Source organism: Mobula hypostoma, chromosome 3, assembly GCF_963921235.1.
Source record: "Mobula hypostoma chromosome 3, sMobHyp1.1, whole genome shotgun sequence".
NCBI lineage: Eukaryota > Metazoa > Chordata > Chondrichthyes > Myliobatiformes > Myliobatidae > Mobula > Mobula hypostoma.
In genome coordinates, this window is record NC_086099.1 from 58,218,922 (window position 1) to 58,240,225 (window position 21,304).

The 21,304-nt window shown below is 40.8% G+C and overlaps 1 protein-coding gene across 6 annotated transcripts in view; it reads left to right on the top strand.

Annotated features, from left to right (window-relative positions):
- dlc1 (DLC1 Rho GTPase activating protein) overlaps positions 1-21,304 on the top strand; it is a 528,943-nt gene that overhangs the window by 499,207 nt on the left and 8,432 nt on the right. For all 6 annotated transcript variants that reach the window (XM_063043062.1, XM_063043063.1, XM_063043061.1 and 3 more), the window contains 7 exons: positions 750-813; positions 4,431-5,851; positions 7,250-7,429; positions 10,597-10,756; positions 13,591-13,789; positions 17,121-17,334; positions 20,340-20,454. In XM_063043062.1, coding sequence (XP_062899132.1) covers positions 750-813; positions 4,431-5,851; positions 7,250-7,429; positions 10,597-10,756; positions 13,591-13,789; positions 17,121-17,334; positions 20,340-20,454 — 2,353 coding nt within the window. The remainder of the gene's footprint in view (positions 1-749; positions 814-4,430; positions 5,852-7,249; positions 7,430-10,596; positions 10,757-13,590; positions 13,790-17,120; positions 17,335-20,339; positions 20,455-21,304) is intronic.

Consider the following 21,304-nt stretch of genomic DNA (forward strand, 5'->3'; position numbering starts at 1 on the left):
GATTTACACGAGTGGATCAGCTAACAGGTACAGTGTTCACTCACAAAGCTAGACAAAAGGCTAACAACCATAGTGTAAAATACCATCAAAAGATAAGGGGTTAATAGACAAGCTAAGTTCAGTCAGGAAGGAATTCTTGCACGTCACCCGGCTTGCTTTAAAAATATATGAATGTTATTTGGGGAGAACTTGAGAGGGGGATTAAGTTAGGAGTTCTGTAGTCTTGAATTGGCAGGAAGAAGTGTACTAGAGCCGAAAACCGTGGTGTGATTCACAATCTCAATGCTTGCAAAAGAGAAGAAACATGTATTATATTTCATGATTCTAAAGATGATAGTTTGCTAAGTATTTTGGTAATATCATCAACATTGTTTTTGGAGATAGATGATCTGTATTCTAATGTACTTTAACAAAGCATTGTTTCTAAATGAAATTGAGATTTCATTTCTTTCAAAAATAAGTATGTACACATTCCACAGAGTTACCAAGGGAATGTGTGAGAGCTGTGCTGCAGTCTGGTTTGTGCATTTTCCTTACTCTTCTTCTTTCCTTACAGCTTTGTGATTATCCATTGGGGATAAAGGATGCTAATTGGAGCCTTTCACACACACACATTTTGATGTAGATAGGCTATACAAGAAACTGGTAGTGCATATTCATGGCGCAGGGAATGTCTGAGGGGAGGCTGGGGGAAGATTTGTCACTTGGTTCGGCTCATCAATAATCCATCTACTTTTCCTTCTTTTTAGACGATTGAACACCCTTAACAAATGTGCTGTGATGAAACTTGAAATAAGCCCACAGAGAAAAAGGGTAAGTTTAATCTTGTATGAAATGCTTCCTAAAAGGATGCTCTAGAAATGTTAGGCCTTACAAGAATCAACACATCCAAACTGCTGGAGGAACTCAGCAGGTCAGGCAGTATCTATGGAAATGAATAGACAGTCAATATTTTGGGCTGAGACCCTTCATCGTGACTGGAAAGGAAGGGGTAAGAAACCAGAATAAGACGGTGGGGGAGGAGAAAGATTACAAACTATAAGGTGATAGGTGAAACCAGGTAGGTGGGAATGGGGGATAAAACAAGGAGCTGGGAGGTGTTAGGTAGAAAAAGTAAAGGGCTGGAGAAGAAGGAATCTGATAGGAGAGGAGAGTCACCCCTGGGAGAAAGGAAATGAGGAGGGACACCAAAGAAAAGTGGTAGGCAGGTGAGGAAAAGAGTTAAGAGGGCACCCAGAGTGGTCAATCAACCGTTTCTCTTTTAGCTCCTTACACTTCCTCTAAACTCAAAGGTGTACCATGGGCACCTACATGGGTCCCATCTAGGCCCACTTTTTTTTGGCTACACGGAACAGTCCACATTCCAAGCCTTCCCCGATAATGCTCCCCAACTCTTTCTGCACTACATTGGTGACTGCATTGGAGTTGCTTCATGCACCCATGCTGAGCTCATCAATTTCATCAACTATGCCCTTAAATTCATGTGAACAAAGGCCGAACAGTTCTCTACAGTGGCAGTGTAGCAGATTGGGGGCAGTCATCAGTTTTATCGGTCTACCTCATGGATTGGGGACCTAAAGAAAATTAATGCATACCAGAAGAATGATAACTTCAGCTACATTTATATACTACGTGGTTAGAATAGTCTATAACTGGATCCAGGATGAAATTTTGGTGGATTAGCTCATTAGGTGAATTGGGGAATGAACTGGATTTATTGTTTATGCTCCAGTGTTTGCTTTCCTTGTATCGCCTAGTTGTTTCTCCAAAATCTTATTTACCAAAATGTATTTCCAAAAATTTCTTCTAAAGTGTTACATTTTCACAAATGACTGCCTTCTGCTCAACCCATTGAAAGCGGCCAGTGAGTGCCCCTTTCTCTGTAATGGTTCACCTCCATTTCTGGGACACTAGTCTACTGTACCATACATTCCAGTTGCATTACTCCTGCCTTCAGTCTATTAATTCAATTGCAAGCTAATAATACTGGCATTCAGTGGACCAAAGGAATCAGACCCTTTGTGACTTGTGCATGAGTAAGGGGTAGAGATTTCTTGCTCTTTCATTTTGGTGCCGTCTTGCCTTAAATAGGAATGTATATCAGTATGCTTGGACCATGCTTAGAAACTCTTACCTCTCTGTCGCCTCTTGTCAGATTATAGTATTTAGTCATCAACTAGCTACTGTGATTTGAGATCGGGGGAGATAAAAGATCACATAGGTATTTGCTTCTGTAAATATAGTTTTGTAAAACAAGTGTACTACATGGTGTAATCTCAACTACCATCTAGCTTCGGTACATAGAGAATCTGAGATCAAAGCTCTGTCTCAATTTAAGGTCCTCATTTCTTGTTACGCAATGTACACATCAATAAAGGATAGTCTCAGAAAAAAGAATGTGCAGCTCTTGCAGTTCTGTTTGCTGGACGTGACATTACTCAAATACTTTGTACTATAAAAGCCTTCAGTATTCAATGAAAATTTTACAAAAGGAATAATCGCATGGTTGTGTTACTCACAGTGCTGTATTTAAAAGCTAGAGAAATTCCTAGAAACATAAGGGCATACTGTATTTGTCAAAAATATTCTATAAACTTTAAGAACCATGATATTTTTTAATATTCAGTACTACTTCACAAATAATTTGTAAACCTACAGATTAATAAATGCTATGATTCTTGAAAATAAATCCATTGTGAATTGGAGGCTTAATTTAGTAAATTCTTTGTGATAATAGAATATGAGTGCTTAATATAATACCAAATAATAATAATAATATCAATTAACTTTGTAAAATTACCAGGTCATTTATTCTAACAAGAATGTATAGAAACACATCAACACGTGTTAATAGCTCTTTTAGTCTAAAATAATAATTGGAAAGTAATTTTATTTCATTTTCCAAAGATACACACATTTGCCAGTTTATTCTTGAAGTGACTGTTACTCTTTGACATTTATTGGTGACTGACACAAACATGAAGTTCTTTCATACTGGGGTGCACCCTTTTAGTCTATAACGTAAGTGTTGGTCTCAGTCTTCCATCAGTAAACTAATAATCACGAAAATTGAAAAGAAAACTGTCAAAACCGACTACTTTAACACTTAAGCAAAGTATAAATTCTTAATTAGGTGACTATGCTAATAAGTCACCATACAGTTTATATTGTCTGACTTCATAATCTTTGGTGCTTGATGTCTGAGAATGGTAATTAAGCACAGAGTTAAATTACAGAGCAGATCTGAAACTCCCCAGGTTAGCTTTGCAATGTCATCTGTAAAAAGGCAACAGGGGAGGACCCCAGGGCACTAACTGTTGAGATTTAATGGCCCTGTGTCGCCATCTCATTAGTCACAGTTCGGAGAAACACAAGTCCTGAGTCAAGCGGAATAGACAAAATTGGATAAGGCTCGAATGTAAGTATGTCATTACCATTAAGGGAATTGTAATCCAAACTTCTTTTATAAGAGACCCATTAGAAAGGTCTTGCCTGTTTTGTGAAACAGCATCCAATACATGTCCTCCAATTGGCATTCGTTAGCGATGACAAATAAATATCTTTTCAGTATTTGTCAGAAGTATGGCTAACATTAGAAGTAATAACGTTAAGTTTCCTATCAATAATATAGGCTCCAGCGAATAACCTCATTTACTCATCACAGATGCAAACGTAAATTACAATACCGACATAAAACAAGAAATCTGCAGTTGCACAGTTCACCATTCAGGTCCAGAAATATAAGTCTGCAATTTTATGCAGATTTCTTTTAATGAAAACCAGTTATTCATTGTCTCATCTCCACAGATATTTAGGGACAGGGGTTTTCTGAGACCTGCTGTAATTTCACTCTGAATTAAATGGGTCTTCTGAAGCAACAGTAGCAAACAGGAAGTTCCAAGGTTAGGTGTTCCGAAGCAAGATGCAGTCATGAGAAATGTAGGGGAGAGGATCTATTTGATTTTTCAGCAACTATTCATCACTCTGCACAAAATCACTGCAATTATTAATGTATCCTTAAGTCTGTAATTATAATTTGAAGTGTATCTTATTTGTGCACATAAGAAAACAGACCCTTTTACCCAACTCATCTGAGATTGCCATCTAATATAGTCCCATGTTCCTGTGTTTGACCCATATCCCTGTCGTCAGTGTTCAGAGTTCAATTCCAGCATCGTCTGTAAGGAGCTTATACTTTCTCCCTGTGACTGTGTGTGTTTCCTCCCACAGTGCAAAGCATACTGGTTGGGAGGCTAATTGCTCATTGTAAATTGTCCTGTGACTACGCGAGGTTTAAAAAGGTGGATTGCTGAGCAGTGCGACACATTGGGCCAAAAGGACATGTTCTGTGCTGTACCTTGAAATAAATAAGTAAACCTTTCCTATCCATGCACCTGTGCTGGTAGCTAATAGCTTATGCTTTCTTACAGAGTGAAGATTCAGATGAAGATGAGCCTTGTGCTATCAGTGGCAGATGGACTTTCCAGAGGGACAGCAAACGATGGTCACGGTTAGAAGAGTTTGATGTTTTCCCACCGGCAGAGGTGACAGATGTCATCTCCAGTGATGAAGTTTTGTTGAAGAACGCAGTGAGTCATGAAAGTGTGCTGACTGATCTAAGTGAGCGGCAGGAAGTAGCATCGATTCACAGTGCCAGCAGCACAGGGAGCAGCAGCACAAACTTGCAGAAGGATGTGGAGGCCAAACGGACAAATTCTGAGATAAGTGTAATTTCCTCAGGGAACTCTACTACAAATGAAGACTCGTTCAGCAACCTCCCTTCACCAACAGATGTCTCCAGTTTTACCTTCAGTGCAAAAGCTGAAAGGAACACAAAATCCAAGGCTAAGAGCTTCTTGAAGAGAATGGAGAGCCTGCGCATTAAAAGTTCTCACAGCAAAAAGAAACTTTCTTCAAAAAATAGCCTGGTCATCAGTGGACCTGTGCTCCAAGAAGGTATTGATGAGGAAAAATTGAAACGCCTGAACTGCATTGAGATATCTACTCTCAATGGCAACAATGCCAATGCTTCTATGACACAAAATCAGAGTGTTTCTTATTCTACACAAGCCAGTAGCAGCAGCAGCCAATCGGAGACCAGTAGTGCAGTTAGCACACCCAGCCCTATCACCAGAACTCGCAGCCGCGGCTCCTGCAATAAGCGAAGTGGAATGTATTTAGAGGGCTTTGATCCTTTCAGTCAATCAATGCTTAATGAGATCAGACAGCAAAATTTAAAGAATCAGAAAAGCATGGAAGAGGACATTATCTTCTACATTCCTGAGGATCACAAGCCAGGCACCTTTCCTAAAGCACTTTCAAATAGCAACACCTACCACACTGATGGCTCTTCTGTGAATTGGCGACATGGAAGTTTTCATGGACACAGACACAGAAGCTTGACCAGGGAGAGCAGCACTGACAGCTCAAAGGAGTCCAACTTTGGGCGGAGGCGGAACTCATGTAGTTCGCAAGGCAGCCGTCTCAGTATCTATGATAATGTACCGGGATCCCACCTTTACTCCAGCACTGGAGACCTAGCAGATCTAGGGAACGAGGAGGACATTTTCCCAGAACTGGATGACATTCTACACCATGTTAATGGACTACAAAGGATAGTAAACCAGTGGTCAGAAAAACTCTCTGATGAGGGGGACTCAGACTCAGCAATGGACTCAATTTCTCCTTGTCCTTCTTCCCCCAAACAAATACACCTGGATATCGAAAATGGCCGGGCCTCACCTAATGCTATTGATAGCACTGGGAACTTCATCAATGATGCAGAGGAGCAGCCTGCGATCCAGGAGAGGAGGGATTCAGGTGTCGGCGCATCTCTCACAAGATCAAACAGGTCAGTAAGGCTATTTGTACCTAACAGTGGGCAAGCAAGAGGTTACATCATACAATATAAACTCAGCTTTGGAGTCTCACTAAGCAAGTGGCAATTTTCCCTTCCTACAGAGCAACAATTTCAGGAACCTCAAAACAAAGAGATCTAAAAAATCTGTGAATCCCTAAATTTGCAAAGTACTGGACCTTTTTTTTCAAAGCACAGAGATGTTTCATTAACCTAAAAGATAAAAAAGTATTTCAGTTCGTATTTATAGTGATAGTCTTTCACATCTACCTTCCTATAACTGTTTTTGAGCATTTTGTGTACAGTAAATTCTCAGCAGCTTTTCTCATACTTCCTTTGTACTAGTTCTGCACGCTAAGTAGAACACGTCAGCAAACAGTTTTGTCTTTTTGTCTCTGTGCAGCAACAATAATTTCAAATGTCACAAATCTAAAATAAAACTGTAGCTGCTAGTAGTCTTCTGCAGGTCAGGCTACATTTGTAAGAAGAGAAGCAGGGCGTCTTCAACCTGAAGCGTTTATTTTGTTTCTCTTCCCACTTGTAGTGGACCCACTGAGTATTTCCAGCGTTTTTTGTTTTTATTGAATTCTATAAACCTGGATGTCAGCAGACATATGGCAGTGGGATTTTAGATGAGAAATGATCAGTGAGTGTATAGAGTGAACAATGTTAGTTGCATACAGCAGAAGGACTCTGGAGTGCTGGTGGACAACTCATTGAAACCTTCAGCATAGCATCTTACCACAGCAAAACAAAGGAAGTTCAGAGACCAAAAGTTTCATTATGGTAGAAGGTGAGGTTTTGGAAGTCCAAAATGGAGGCTTAAATTATCATCACATATATAAGAGATTTATAAGGATTTTACTTTGGAAAAGCAACTATCAAAATTTTTCAGAAATTGTGCATTTTCAGAATGTTAAACTATGGGACTGACCAGATGCACAACAATGGTATTTTTTGTCAGTATCTTTTCTCTCCTAGTGGACAGTGTATAGATCTTCAAAACAGATTAAGGAAGTAGCTAATCCCAATCAAAATAAACAAGTTTTAAGGCATGGTCTAGAAATGTACTTTCAGATAAAGTGATAAAGCAGTAAATGATAACTGTTAGAGCATATTGAGAATAAGGCCTAACTCTATTTTACAGCTTTGGTCCCAGAGCCCCAACACTTATCTCCTGCAGTAATCTGCTTTTTTGCAATGCCTGGAATATTTAGTAATTTTTTGTTCCTGACATTATACAGAAATATAACGTTACTGTCTTTAAAATGTTACTTCCATAGTTTGGAAATCTTATTTATCCTTATGAATAATTATATAAGTAGGTCCTGCCTGCTAACATACAAGATTTATCATACTTGATTTACTTACCTTTATCATTTAATTAAACAGGCGACAGAGACTACGATGGGGCAGTTTCCAGATATCTCACAGGCTGAGTTTAAATTCAGCCTCTTTGCAGATTAACAGCCAGTCCGTTGCACAAATGAACCTGCTCCAGAAATTCTCTCTGTTGAAGCTAACTGCGCTGATGGAGAAATACTCACCCTCGAACAAGCATGGATTTAACTGGTGAGTGTCATTTAATAGCAAATGAAATGAGAAATGTAGTTGGACTTGTTAAGTGATCATCTGTTGCCATCTGACAGCTTCTGTTTATCAAAGTCTGTCTGTCATCAGTACATCTAGCTTTGTACTGCAGAAAACACAGGGTGAGACCGGGCACCAGTGATGATTGTCTACCAGAACTATTTCTTGATTGTGTTATTAGTAAAAAAAATAAATTAAAGAATAAATAGGTTTCATTAGTTACTGGTTTAAAATGTCAAATATCATTAGACTCTGTGATCAGGATCAGAGGAAGATGCGTAATTGTGCAATTATAATCCTGCTGGCATTGTATTTGCTAAAAAGTCAGATCATCGTACACTCTGTGAAGCCTAAGAAGTGAGTTTCTGCAGACCTTCTCCTATATCACCTGCTTATCTTCAGCAGGAATCTCAGAAACCTGGGAAAACCACAGAAATAACATTTGTGTTTTCCCCATCTTTCAGTGGCTCTTCCATTGAAGAGGAATAGACACTGACAAATAGACACTTGTGATCACACTTTTATCATCACCATCCTCTGCACGAAAAACCAGAATGATAAAGGGCAACTGTTGTTTTGCATCTTCCCTTGGGTCACCGTGTGATTGATGGATTAGCAGGCTGATAAGCAGACTGAAGTCCATCAGCAGCACTTCTTCCACTTGACTAGAATTTCATATTAAACCTGAGATTGGAGGTTATTAAAGGCAATGGTGATGAAGAGGAGGATATACCGAATTTAAAAGATACCAAACCTACCCTGTTTCTCACCACTGTGACCCCTCCCTTTAAGAACAAGTGCTTCAGTAATCTTATTCCAGTTAATTGCTTACCCAGTTCCTCATGACCACATGAAAAATGATAACCTTGTCTTCCACTGCTTTTCCTGTGCTGGTGTAATTTTTTATGATGCTCAACAATACTCTCATTGACTAAACTTTTCTTAAAAATTATTAATGACTTTAAGTCACCTTGCCTCTTCATCAACAGTAGCACTTTGTATCTATAACTAAAAGATGCCCAATGTCTTTCTTACTTTTCTTGGGGGTTCCATATGTGTTTCACTGCTTCAAGTTAAACACAATGGTATATCCTCAGTCAGCTGTTGCTGTATTTGGTGTTGAAAGAGTGCATGAAACGTAAAAGATATAAATGTTTCAACATTGTTCCTCATTGTACTTTCTTTCCCATTGACACTGTATGAATTTTCGCCTTTGTCTCACAAAAGTCTCGTAAAAGTCAATGGGCCTTCTGGCCCTCTCGAGACTGAAAGAAACCAAGCTCCGGTTACACAAAACATACATTGTCAGCTTAGCCATTCCGCATAGGGTTTCGCAAAGCAGCATCATTGAGGGCGGTGGGATATTGAGTTTCGTTTTGCCTTGGATACAAATCAAACAAAGATCATTTATTCTTTTTGCCCGAGGCTCAGTGCTATTGTTGATTACAGGACACAGAGGTGGTGTGGTCACCCGGCCTTTCTGCTTGTTTGATGTTTCAGTTTCTCAAAAAACAGATTGAATGAATATTTAGAGAATATCAATGGATGTCACTTTACGGATTTACAGAAGATGTTTGAAATTCCCTCATTAAGAACACTAAAGTTTGAAACCTCAGTTATTGATCTGGTTAGGACATTGGCTAAAGCAGCACAAGCAGATCGGGAATAATAATATTAATAATCTAATTGAGAGAATATGACTATTGCCATCCTTTAGGGATTTGTGTTGGGCCTATAAATATTCACCATTTTAACTACAATGGATTCTGTTTAATTGGAACAAATCATGACCAGTACATTTTGGCCCAATTAAATGGCTGCTCCAATTAGCTAAAGTTTCATGGAAATAGTTTTAAAGGTATAAAAAGACAAACTGAGTAACAAATTATGTATTTAAAAGAAATATAGAACAAATTAAAACACTATCAATGCTACTATAAAATTGTGTATTCGTTCCTAATATTTATCAATGGAGGAATTCATCCAGCGTACACAATGAACAAAATCAGCGCAGACACCTAGTGCAGATAATGGACTGCCTTCATACAATGCTGTTGACGATTTCTTCTTCCAGATCTTCATTTTCATTGTAATATTCAAGATAATTGTCAACACCTTCAAATTCTTCATAGTTCCTAACTTGTTAAAATAGTGAAATGGTTTCATTTTTGCTCCCAGCCCTTTCTGGCATCCCCAAGCCTGAATGCTTGAAACCACAGTGAACAAAATGGTTCTGAATTGTCATACTGCTTATTTCTTGCCAACTAGAAGAGCTTTTTAAGAGGTGTCATAAATAAACGGCTGCCTCGATTAACCGATGGCCCAATTAACTGAATAATGGCCAGAAAGCAATATAAACAATTTGGCTGATGATGTAAAGATATGTCACAGTGTAAATGGAAGCATTAAATTACAGAAGTTGTTTATGGGTTTTGTAAATAAGCAAAACTGTGGAAGATAGATTCCAATGTAATTTAACAAGATTAGGATGGACCTGTTTTCTAACTAACTAGTGAAAAGTAGTAGCACTGGTGATCAAATGAGTTTGGTCAATATGAAGAGATCGTTAAAAGTAGTCAGCAAGAGGAAAGAGTACAAAGATGCTTAGAGAACTGTCTGCATCTTAAGAATGAAATACTGGCTTTGGAAAGAGTATAGCCTATGAGTCACCAGTTTTACATTAGAATTCTGAGAATTAAATTGTCTATTGATTACACAAAGTGGTAGACTTCATAAGTTCAGGGAGTGGTTTGACTAATGCTTATGAGGAAATGATAATGTGATTAGCGAGAAACTATTTCTACTAGTTGGAGAATCTAGTATCACAAGTTACAGTTTACAATTGAGGGGCAGAAGTTAATTTAAGAAAGCCTCTTGTATAGGGCAGAAATTTTCAGCTTCCTTCCAGAAAATTCAGATAATGCTATATTAAATGGTACTTCTTTTAGATTAGGTATTGGTTGATTTTTGATACAGGAAAGATTAAATAATGCTGGAGCAAAGATTGGTACTTGGAACAGTGCTGGGCTGGTGGTATACTTCTGTTGAAGATGTTGTTTCAGTAATTAAAACTCTCTTCCCCATCAGTGATGCTTTGAATTTGTGAGAGGCATTGGTAATCAGACTGTTTTACGTGCGTTGTTTTCCAGGGCTGTGCCCAAGTTTATGAAGAGGATCAAGGTTCCAGACTACAAGGACCGGAATGTTTTCGGAGTTCCGCTGCTGGTGAATGTTCAGCGCTCAGGACACCCACTTCCTCAGAGTATTCAGCAAGCCATGCGTTACCTCCGCAACCAATGCCTCGACCAGGTCAGTGTCTTACTACGAAGATTACACTAGTGTGACATGTTGACATTTAACCAATCATCTTGTAAGTTCACTGATCTTTCAATCAATTCCGATAAAAAGCTGATTTCTTGATGCCAGTCACACAGCACAGAAACAGGTTCTTTGGACCACCTCGTCCCTTCTGACCAGTTAGTACCTAATTTCTGTTACTCTGTGTGGGTTTTCTCTAGGTGCTCCGGTTTCTTCACATATCCTAAGCACATGTAGTTTAGTAGGTCAATTGGACATTACGAATTGCTGCTGATGTATGATAGAATCTAGGAGGAATGATGAAATGTGGAGAGAGTAGTGTAGTATGAGTGTAAATGGCTGGTCAATTGTAGGGCAGACTCAATGGGGCCGAAGGGCCTGTTTCCACATTGTACATCTCTATGACTCTTTACTCATCCACCTGAACGGTACTTGCCCATGGCCCACTAAGCCTTGGTGATTCAGGGGCTTCTTAAACATGGTGAAAGTACCTGGCTCCACCACCCACTCAGGTAGTGTGTTCCAGGCTTCAGCCATCCTCTGCATCAAATATCTTTCTCCAATCCCCTTACTCTTCTCCTTATATCTATGCCCTCTGGTTTTAAACCCCTCTGCCATGGGGAGAAGTTTCTTACCCTATACCTTATCCATGCCTCTCATAATTTTGTATTCTGCTATCAGATTCCCTAGTCAGCCTCTACTACTCCATAGAAAACCAGTTCACTTTATCCATTCTTCCTCGTAACTGAGATGCTCCACCTCAGGCAACATCCTCTACACCCTCTCCAGTAGAATCATACCCTTTCTAAGGTGTGATGAGCAGCATCACTAACAATATTCTGCAGCAGCCTAACCAAAGTTTAATAAAATTTGTACCAAAATTTCCCTGTCCTTTATGCCCCAGTTAATGAACACCAACATCCCTTAAGTCTCACATTTTATCTACCTGTTGCCTTTCCAAACTAAAAAATAGTTTGATTGTTCTTTTTAATTAGATGGTACCTTATGTTGTGGACTTTAAAGTATATTTGAGAATGATAAAGTAGTAGTGTTAGACTTCTAATGGTTATAGAAAACATTAGCTTTATATATCAAACAACAGGAATTCTGCAGATGCTGGAAATTCAAGCAACATACATCAAAGTTGCTGGTGAACGCAGCAGGCCAAGCAGCATCTATAGGAAGAGGCGCAGTCGACGTTTCAGGCCGAGACCCTTCGTCAGGACTAACTGAAGGAAGAGTGAGTAAGGGATTTGAAAGCTGGAGGGGGAGGGGGAGATGCAAAATGATAGGAGAAGACAGGAGGGGGAGGGATAGAGCCGAGAGCTGGACAGGTGATAGGCAAAAGGGGATACGAGAGGATCATGGGACAGGAGGTCCGGGAAGAAAGACGGGGGGGGTGACCCAGAGGATGGGCAAGAGGTATATTCAGAGGGACAGAGGGAGAAAAAGGAGAGTGAGAGAAAGAATGTGTGCATAAAAATGAGTAGCAGCTGGGGTACGAGGGGGAGGTGGGGCCTAGCGGAAGTTAGAGAAGTCAATGTTCATGCCATCAGGTTGGAGGCTACCCAGACGGAATATAAGGTGTTGTTCCTCCAACATATTATTCTCCGTAACTTCCGCCACCTCCAACGGGATCCCACCACTAAGCACATCTTTCCCTCCCCCCCTCTCTCTGCATTCCGCAGGGATCGCTCCCTACACAACTCCCTTGTCCATTCGTCCCCCCCATCCCTCCCCACTGATCTCCCTCCTGGCACTTATCCGTGTAAGCAGAACAAGTGCTACACATGCCCTTACACTTCCTCCCTTACCACCATTCAGGGCCCCAAACAGTCCTTCCAGGTGAGGCATCACTTCACCTGTGAGTCGACTGGGGTGATATACTGCGTCCGGTGCTCCCGATGTGGCCTTTTATATATTGCTGAGACCCGACGCAGACTGGGAGACCGCTTTGCTGAACATCTACGCTCTGTCCGCCAGAGAAAGCAGGATCTCCCAGTGGCCACACATTTTAATTCCACATCCCATTCCCATTCTGACATGTCTATCCACGGCCTCCTCTACTATAAAGATGAAGCCACACTCAGGTTGGAGGAACAACACCTTATATTCCGTCTGGGTAGCCTCCAACCTGATGGCATGAACATTGACTTCTCTAACTTCCGCTAGGCCCCACCTCCCCCTTGTACCCCAGCTGCTACTCATTTTTATGCACACATTCTTTCTCTCACTCTCCTTTTTCTCCCTCTGTCCCTCTGAATATACCTCTTGCCCATCCTCTGGGTCACCCCCCCCCCGTCTTTCTTCCCGGACCTCCTGTCCCATGATCCTCTCGTATCCCCTTTTGCCTATCACCTGTCCAGCTCTCGGCTCTATCCCTCCCCCTCCTGTCTTCTCCTATCATTTTGCATCTCCCCCTCCCCCTCCAGCTTTCAAATCCCTTACTCACTCTTCCTTCAGTTAGTCCTGACGAAGGGTCTCGGCCTGAAACGTCGACTGCGCCTCTTCCTATAGATGCTGCTTGGCCTGCTGCGTTCACCAGCAACTTTGATGTATGTAGCTTTATATATCACATATATATCAAAACATCGAAACATACAGCGAAATGCATCATTTGCATCAACAACCAAAATAGTCGCTATGCTTCCAGCACAAACATAGCATTGGCACAAATTACTAACCCTCATCGTACATTTTGTGGGGCATGTGGGAGGAAACCCACAAAGTCACAAGGAGAACGTATAAACCCCTGACAGACTATTTACCTGATGGTGATGAAGACCAACCTTTACAAGATTTTCTTCCACGCTTTTAATAAACAGGTTGGGTTATTCCGGAAGTCTGGAGTAAAGTCACGTATCCAAGCCTTGCGACAGATGAATGAGACTTGCACAGATGGTGTAAACTATGAAGGTCAGTCTGCCTATGATGTGGCAGATATGCTTAAACAGTACTTCAGAGACCTGCCAGAGCCACTGATGACCAGCAAACTTTCAGAAACCTTTCTTCAAATCTACCAGTGTAAGTAACAAATAAAATTTTGCAGCCTGGCAGAAACTGTCAGATCTGAGTGCTCCCAACTATGTTTGTCTCTGGTCGATGACCTTCGGTAGATTTTTTTGCCAGGACGCAGAGACATTAATATTGTAAGGACATTTGCTCCAAGTGTCTATAGGTCTTCTCATAAGCTCCCTCTTTTCAAGCCGTTCAGCATAATGGTTTATGTTTCCCAATGTTATTGTTTGACAGCATGTTCTTTCCTTGGAATATTGTGTGCAATAGACAGCCAGGATCTCTGAAAAATATTTATCTCTCGTGTAGTGCTTTTATGGTATTTACTTGTTCGTGGAGCAAGATAAAAGACGACTTCATGAGGTGGAGGAGAATACATTCTTTCCAGCCCATTACTCCCTACCACCCCCTGCCCCATTCTTACTACGCCTGTTTTTGACAAAATTTGCAGGCAGCATTGACGGAAGGTGCCCAGGTGCAGACCTAACCTTTAAATCACAGGACCTCCTCATGACCTTGCAAGCTACGCCTGTGTCTGGCGGGAGTCTGGGACCACTATCTGTCATTGTAGCTGTTTTCTTTGGAGAAGTGAAGAGGCCATGCTTCATCTTCACCACAATTGTGTCATCAACCAGTAACAAATGACACAATTAATTACAATCTGCTTTGCCATTTTTCTACTTTTGAACCACGAAATTTAAAATAAAAGTTATACCAGTATTTATGAAATTACCAAAAGTTTGCCAAATGTTAATAATATCACATTATGATTTAATGAGTTTAGTCTAACAGGCCCCTGTATATGAGGCAGCACCCTTGAGTTTTTGGAAACTGTGATTTTGTAAACCATTTAATTATAAAGTTCTGGGATTGCACTGGGGGCTGGCAAGTGTAGCCATGTTTTGGGCGCCAACATGGCATGACCACAATCCATGTGTCTTTGGGCTGTTGGAGGAAACTGGAGCACATGGAGGAAATACATGTGGTCATGGGGAGAATGTACAAACTCCTTACAGAATTGAGCCCCGATCTTACAGCTGGCACTGTAAAGCATTGTGCTAACCGCTACACTATGTTATGAACACAGACTTCCTTTTTATTTTGAGTAAATATGTTGACGGTTTTTTTTATTTTGAGGTGATGGATATTTTGAAAATGATGTGTATTTTGAGGAGAGTGTATATTTTTATAGTGACGTGTGTGCCCACGGAAGGATTTTGTTAAAACCTTCTTTCTGAAGCAGCTTACCTGTACTTTCAGTTTTGCGCAATGCACTAGGCAAACAAAATAACCCTATATAGGCCCTTCAGTCATTACGTGTTTCATCACCTTCAGCCTTATAATAAAAACATCAACTAGCAATGCACTTCAGGCCAAAGAAAGGAAGCTGACTTATTCTTTTCAGGATCAATCAATTAAACTGAATTTAGGCCTAGGTTTGTTATGTGCAAAGTTGTGACTTGAGTTAAGAAGTGGACTTAATTTCTAGAAAAACTTCTTATCTCCTCTTCCAATATTCCCTTGCTCCTCTCAGTTGTCAAGTCAGGACCCAGAACAGGGGCAGCATTTATTGCCTGAATCTCTGGCCTGAAGGTTTAAAAGCCATTTGTTTTGCCTGCTCTTTTCAGTGGTCTGGCTGACGTGAATTCATTAGAATGGAGCAGGCATCAAATTTTTTCCCACTTTAAGCCACTGTACTTGGAACAAATTTGGGGTACATTAATGGTTATTGTTGTGGACGCTTACCACTTAAATTGCAAGTGGTATGAGAAGAAATCATCTGTATCCATTTTCTTTTTTTTTTAATTTTATTTTTAATTGGATAAGGAATTCACAAGTATCATGTACTTTTTCCACACTTATAACCTTTTCCATTTTTTTATATGTATAAAACTATTATTATTTATACATTCTTAAGTACACATTGAGATGATATAAAAGGAAATTAGACACTTAAATAGATAATGATGTACAGTGGTAATTCTAATCTATTAGGCTAAGTAATGGTATTAGTTGTTAAGAAACATAGTAACAATAGTTTCCATATATCTCTTCTGGACCATTTCTTCTGGTCCAAAATGTTGTATGTAAGCCTATGTAACAACGATTGTAGGTGTTTATATCCTAACTTGTTCATGCTTGCTCCTGCCCCCAGAAATAATTATCCAATCCCTATGTTCTTATTTACTTAATTTTATCATTTTTTATCCCTTTCCCAAATCTTTTCCTTTACTTGTATTAATTCTCTATTTTCCAAAAGAAAACAAAAACAGTAAACATTTAGACTAGGGGTGCTTACATTAGCAATATTACTGTGTTGATGAGAAGAGCAGTATAAATCATTAGGAGAGTCATCTAAAGTCTGCTCGCATTGGGGTTATATATTCAATCCATTTATTCCAGATTTGACAAAATTTTTCTTTTTGACTTCTCAGGGAGTAAGTCAACTTTTCCATTTTAAATATTTCCAAGATAATTTTGTGCCAATCTTCCAATGTAGGTGGTATTGGATTTAGCCACTTTCTAGTGATTGATTTCTTACTTGCCGCTAAGAGGGCCTGCAGCAACTTTATACCTTCCTTCTGTTCAAGAAACAACACATGCCCCAAATAAAGCGTCTCAAAGAGTTCAGAGGTATCTGGGACCTAAGTACCTTAACTAATGTTCTATGAATACTTTCCCAATATATACTTAATTTAGGGCAATACCAGAAAATATGAAAATGATTTGCCTCCTTGGAGCCGCACCTTCTCCAACACGTCACGTTTGTATCTCTATATTTTTCTGTATCCATTTTCATCTTAATTTCTATCCACCAGCCTTTCTTTTGCACTACTACTTTACTATTTCCTGTCTATCACATTCCTGTGCCTGGCGTCACTTTATGGGCATTAAATCAATATATGTATATATAACGCCCTGGTAAAGGTTTCACTGCTAATGTGGTTGGGTATTTCATATAATGGTCTTTCTGTAGGTAACTTATGTTTTTATATTTATTGTGTCTTTTTAAATTATTATTATTGTGTTTTATATCTTTTGTGTTTTTTGTGCTGCATTGGATCCAGAATTTCATTCTCCGTTCTACTTGTATACAAGAAATGACATTAAATAATGTTACATCTTAAAATGTTTGGTACAGCTCAGTCAGTAGCTTGGAGCAGCTCTTTGTGCTTATTAGTAATTCTGGGCATTAACGGTTGTTACTGTTCATGAAGCACTTTGAAACAGCACAGCAGAGTGTTCCATATAGTGCAAGCCTTTTCTTGCAGTCGCACTTCAACTGCCTCCAGTTTGAAAAGCGGACATTGCCTTTGAAAGCGTGTATTTTGTGCTGCAGATGTCCCGAAGGATCAACGTCTGCAGGCGATCCAGGCTGGCATCATGCTGCTGCCTGACGAGAACCGAGAGGCTCTGCAGACCCTCCTTTACTTCCTCAGTGATGTCGCAGCTGTTGTCGAGGAAAACCAGATGACACCTACAAATCTCGCAGTGTGCCTGGCCCCTTCACTCTTCCATCTGAACACTCTCAAGAGAGAAAACTCCTCCCCAAGGTACTGATTTCTTGATAGCTGTAGAGGTTGTCTTTGTTTTCTTTTAATATTATATTTTTTGCAGACTTTTAGACATTAACATAGTGAAGTACGTTCACAAATTTATGGGGAGATTGCTAACACGTGTATGCTGTCTGGCAGACAGATCCACAGATAATTACCCAGTACAGGGAGCAACAGAATCCTTTTGACAAGGTCCCACACAGGAGATTAGTGTGCAAACTTAAAGCACACAGTATTGGGGGTAAGGTATTGGTGTGGGTGGAGAATTGGTTAGCAGACAGGAAGCAAAGAGTGGGAATAAACGGGACCTTTTCAGAATGGCAGGCGGTGACTAGTGGGGTACCGCAAGGCTCAGTGCTGGGACCCCAGTTGTTTACAATATATATTAATGACTTGGATGAGGGAATTAAATGCAGCATCTCCAAGTTTGCGGATGACACGAAGCTGGGTGGCAGTGTTAGCTGTGAGGAGGATGCTAAGAGGATGCAGGGTGACTTGGATAGGTTGGATGAGTGGGCAAATTCATGGCAGATGCAATTTAATGTGGATAAATGTGAAGTTATCCACTTTGGTGGCAAAAATAGGAAAACAGATTATTATCTGAATGGTGGCCGATCAGGAAAAGGGGAGGTGCAACGAGACCTGGGTGTCATTATACACCAGTCATTGAAAGTGGGCATGCAGGTACAGCAGGCGGTGAAAAAGGCGAATGGTATGCTGGCATTTATAGCGAGAGAATTCGAGTACAGGAGCAGGGAGGTACTACTGCAGTTGTACAGGCCTTGGTGAGACCACACCTGGAGTATTGTGTGCAGTTTTGGTCCCCTAATCTGAGGAAAGACATCCTTGCCATAGAGGGAGTACAAAGAAGGTTCACCAGATTGATTCCTGGGATGGCAGGACTTTCATATGAAGAAAGACTGGATGAACTGGGCTTGTACTCGTTGGAATTTAGAAGATTGAGGGGGGATCTGATTGAAACGTATAAGATCCTAAAGGGATTGGACAGGCTAGATGCAGGAAGATTGTTCCTGATGTTGGGGAAGTCCAGAACGAGGGGCCACTGTTTGAGGATAGAGGGGAAGCCTTTCAGGACCGAGATTAGGAAAAACTTCTTCACACAGAGAGTGGTGAATCTGTGGAATTCTCTGCCACAGGAAACAGTTGAGGCCAGTTCATTGGCTATATTTAAGAGGGAGTTAGATATGGCCCTTGTGGCTACGGGGGTCAGGGGGTATGGAGGGAAGGCTGGGGCGGGGTTCTGAGTTGGAGGATCAGCCATGATCATAATAAATGGCGGTGCAGGCTCGAAGGGCCAAATGGCCTACTCCTGCACCTATTTTCTATGTTTCTATGTTTACCTGTTCATAAGCCGAACACTTGGCAAGTTGATAATGTGGTCTCATGGCAATGTATTTAAATTGATTTTGGCCAACCAAGATCGACATGTGTTTAAACAAAGATGCTTAACTCAATCATTCAGTTATTGCCAGGAACTGAGTTCCCACACAGGATAAATCAGGCCCACAGCAACCAGCAAGTCCATCCCATTAGACTGTCAAATGCTTGGTCATATGTATGGGCTGTACAGAAATTGTCATTTGTAACCTGGCGAGGATATGCACTGGTATACACAGAGTTTGAATTAGGTGGAGGGTTTAGTTGCACAAAGGATGGTCAATTGTACAGACATTAGAAACAAGGAGGTCATTGGGATGGATCTTGATTTTATCCAGTTGGGTAAAAGTTTATTTCTTGGATGAAAAATGTAAGAATAGAAGTAGAAATAGGTTGGCAAGCCTGGTTATAGTCATAGTCATAGTCATACTTTATTGATCCTGGGGGAAATTGGTTTTCATTACAGTTGCACCATAAATAATAAATAGTAATAGAACCATAAATAGTTAAATAGTAATATGTAAATTATGCCAGTAACTTATGAAATAAGTCCAGGACCAGCCTATTGGCTCAGAGTCTCTGACCCTCCAAGGGAGAAGTTGTAAAGTTTGATGGCCACAGGCAGGAATGACTTCCTATGACGCTCTGTGTTGCATCTCGGTGGAATGAGTCTCTGGCTGAAAGTACTCCTGTGCCCATCCAGTACATTATGTAGTGGATGGGAGACATTGACCAAGATGGCATGCAACTTAGACAGCATCCTCTTTTCAGACACCACCGTGAGAGAGACCAGTTCCATCCCCACAACATCACTGGCCTTACGAATGAGATTATTGATTCTGTTGGTGTCTGCTACCCTCAGCCTGCTGCCCCAGCACACAACAGCAAACATGATATATTGACACCTACACATGTGCACAGAGACCACCTGAGATCAGTAACACAAGGAGGGTGGGGAAGAAGGTAAGGAGTCCTTGCACAGGGTTTGCAGGGGCTTGCCCAGCTGTGACTGTAACTTCAACAAAACTCAGAACACCAGCACCACTGGGAAAAATTCACCCCTTCATTTTTCACTTATATAAACAACATGAAACTACTGCCAGACTCCCAAACCAAAACAGTGCCGATGCGAAATTGCCTCCTTCACGATGACCTTCCTAATTATTTGTTGTGTGGGCCTATTGTGTAAAGTTGTCATTCATCAGTGAGTGAGACTGATAAGGAACTATCCCAAAGTGACAGTTTAAGCACTGTCCCCACACTCCTCGATCCTCTGAGACAGTAATTTAAAAAGAGAGCTTGACCTTGGCGTGCAGTCTGCTAACTAATTTAAACTGAGACGTCCCATTTCAGGATGGCCACTAAAGCAAAGACAAATTGCTGCAGGGTTACTCAAGTGTAAGAATTTTTATTCCCATGTGAGTAACTTTGTGCCATAAATCAAGTGCCCTGTTCGGTGATCCTTATGCAAGTTTACAAGGTTTGCTGCTGTTTAATGATTCTTTTGTCCAGTCCTACAAATACCTGTGCTGGCACCTAGGTGTCTGTGCTTTTGTTCACAGGTCGTTACATATTAATGAGATACTTGTCCCCTTTGAACCTAGAGTGATCCAGCGGAAACAAAGCCTGGGCAAGCCTGACCAAAAGGACCTGAACGAAAACCTGGCCGCTACGCAGGGTCTAGCCCACATGATCGCCGAGTGCAAGAAACTTTTCAAGGTGTGCTTGTGTTTGTGTTTATCTCAGACAGCCTTGAAATTGGTGATTGGTAACTTACTGTTACACACACAAAACGATGGAGAAACTCAACGGGTCAGACAGCATCTATGCAGGGGAATAAACGATTGACATTTTGGGCTGAGGCCCTTCATCAGGACTGGTTTGGAAGAGGGTAGAAGTCAAAATAAGGTGAAGGTGGGGGGAGGGGAAGGAGTACAAGCCGGTAGGTGGCAAATTGGTAATTTAGCAATTGGTTTATTTTAAACTAATTGTTTATCTCAAGGGTAGGATCTCACTATACTACCACTGAGATGTAATGAAAGGCCTTTGTTTGCATGCTAGCCAGACAGATCATTCCATATATTGAGATAGTACAAAGGGCAAAAAAGAGGATGCCAGATGTTACCGTGAAGGTGCAATGCAGGTGGACAAATAAAGTGTAAGAGTAATGACAAAGTTGATCGAGAGACCTGGAGTTCACCATTATTGTAAAAGAGCCTGGATCAGTACTGCTGAAAGTGCACTATAGCAGTGCTGTCTTCAGCGGAATGGAGTTTTAAGAAATCTGAAATCCAACTCCACTGAAGACAATGGAACTGAGTTTGGATGCAAATGGACCACAAACGAAGATGCTGAAATGCAGCCTGTTTGGCAGAGTCAATCCAGAATGATTTTCCGCACCTGATTTGTTCTTCGTTCGGCGTTCTCCATCCAGAGGAGCAGTAGTACATTGGAAAGGAGCTGCTGGCAAAGAAGCTATTGAGTTTGTTTGCAGTCCCCCTCCCCGCAGAGACCTTCCCCAATGAGACTGGGAAAAGGGCTGCAGTAGGTGCAATCTCACTTTATGCAT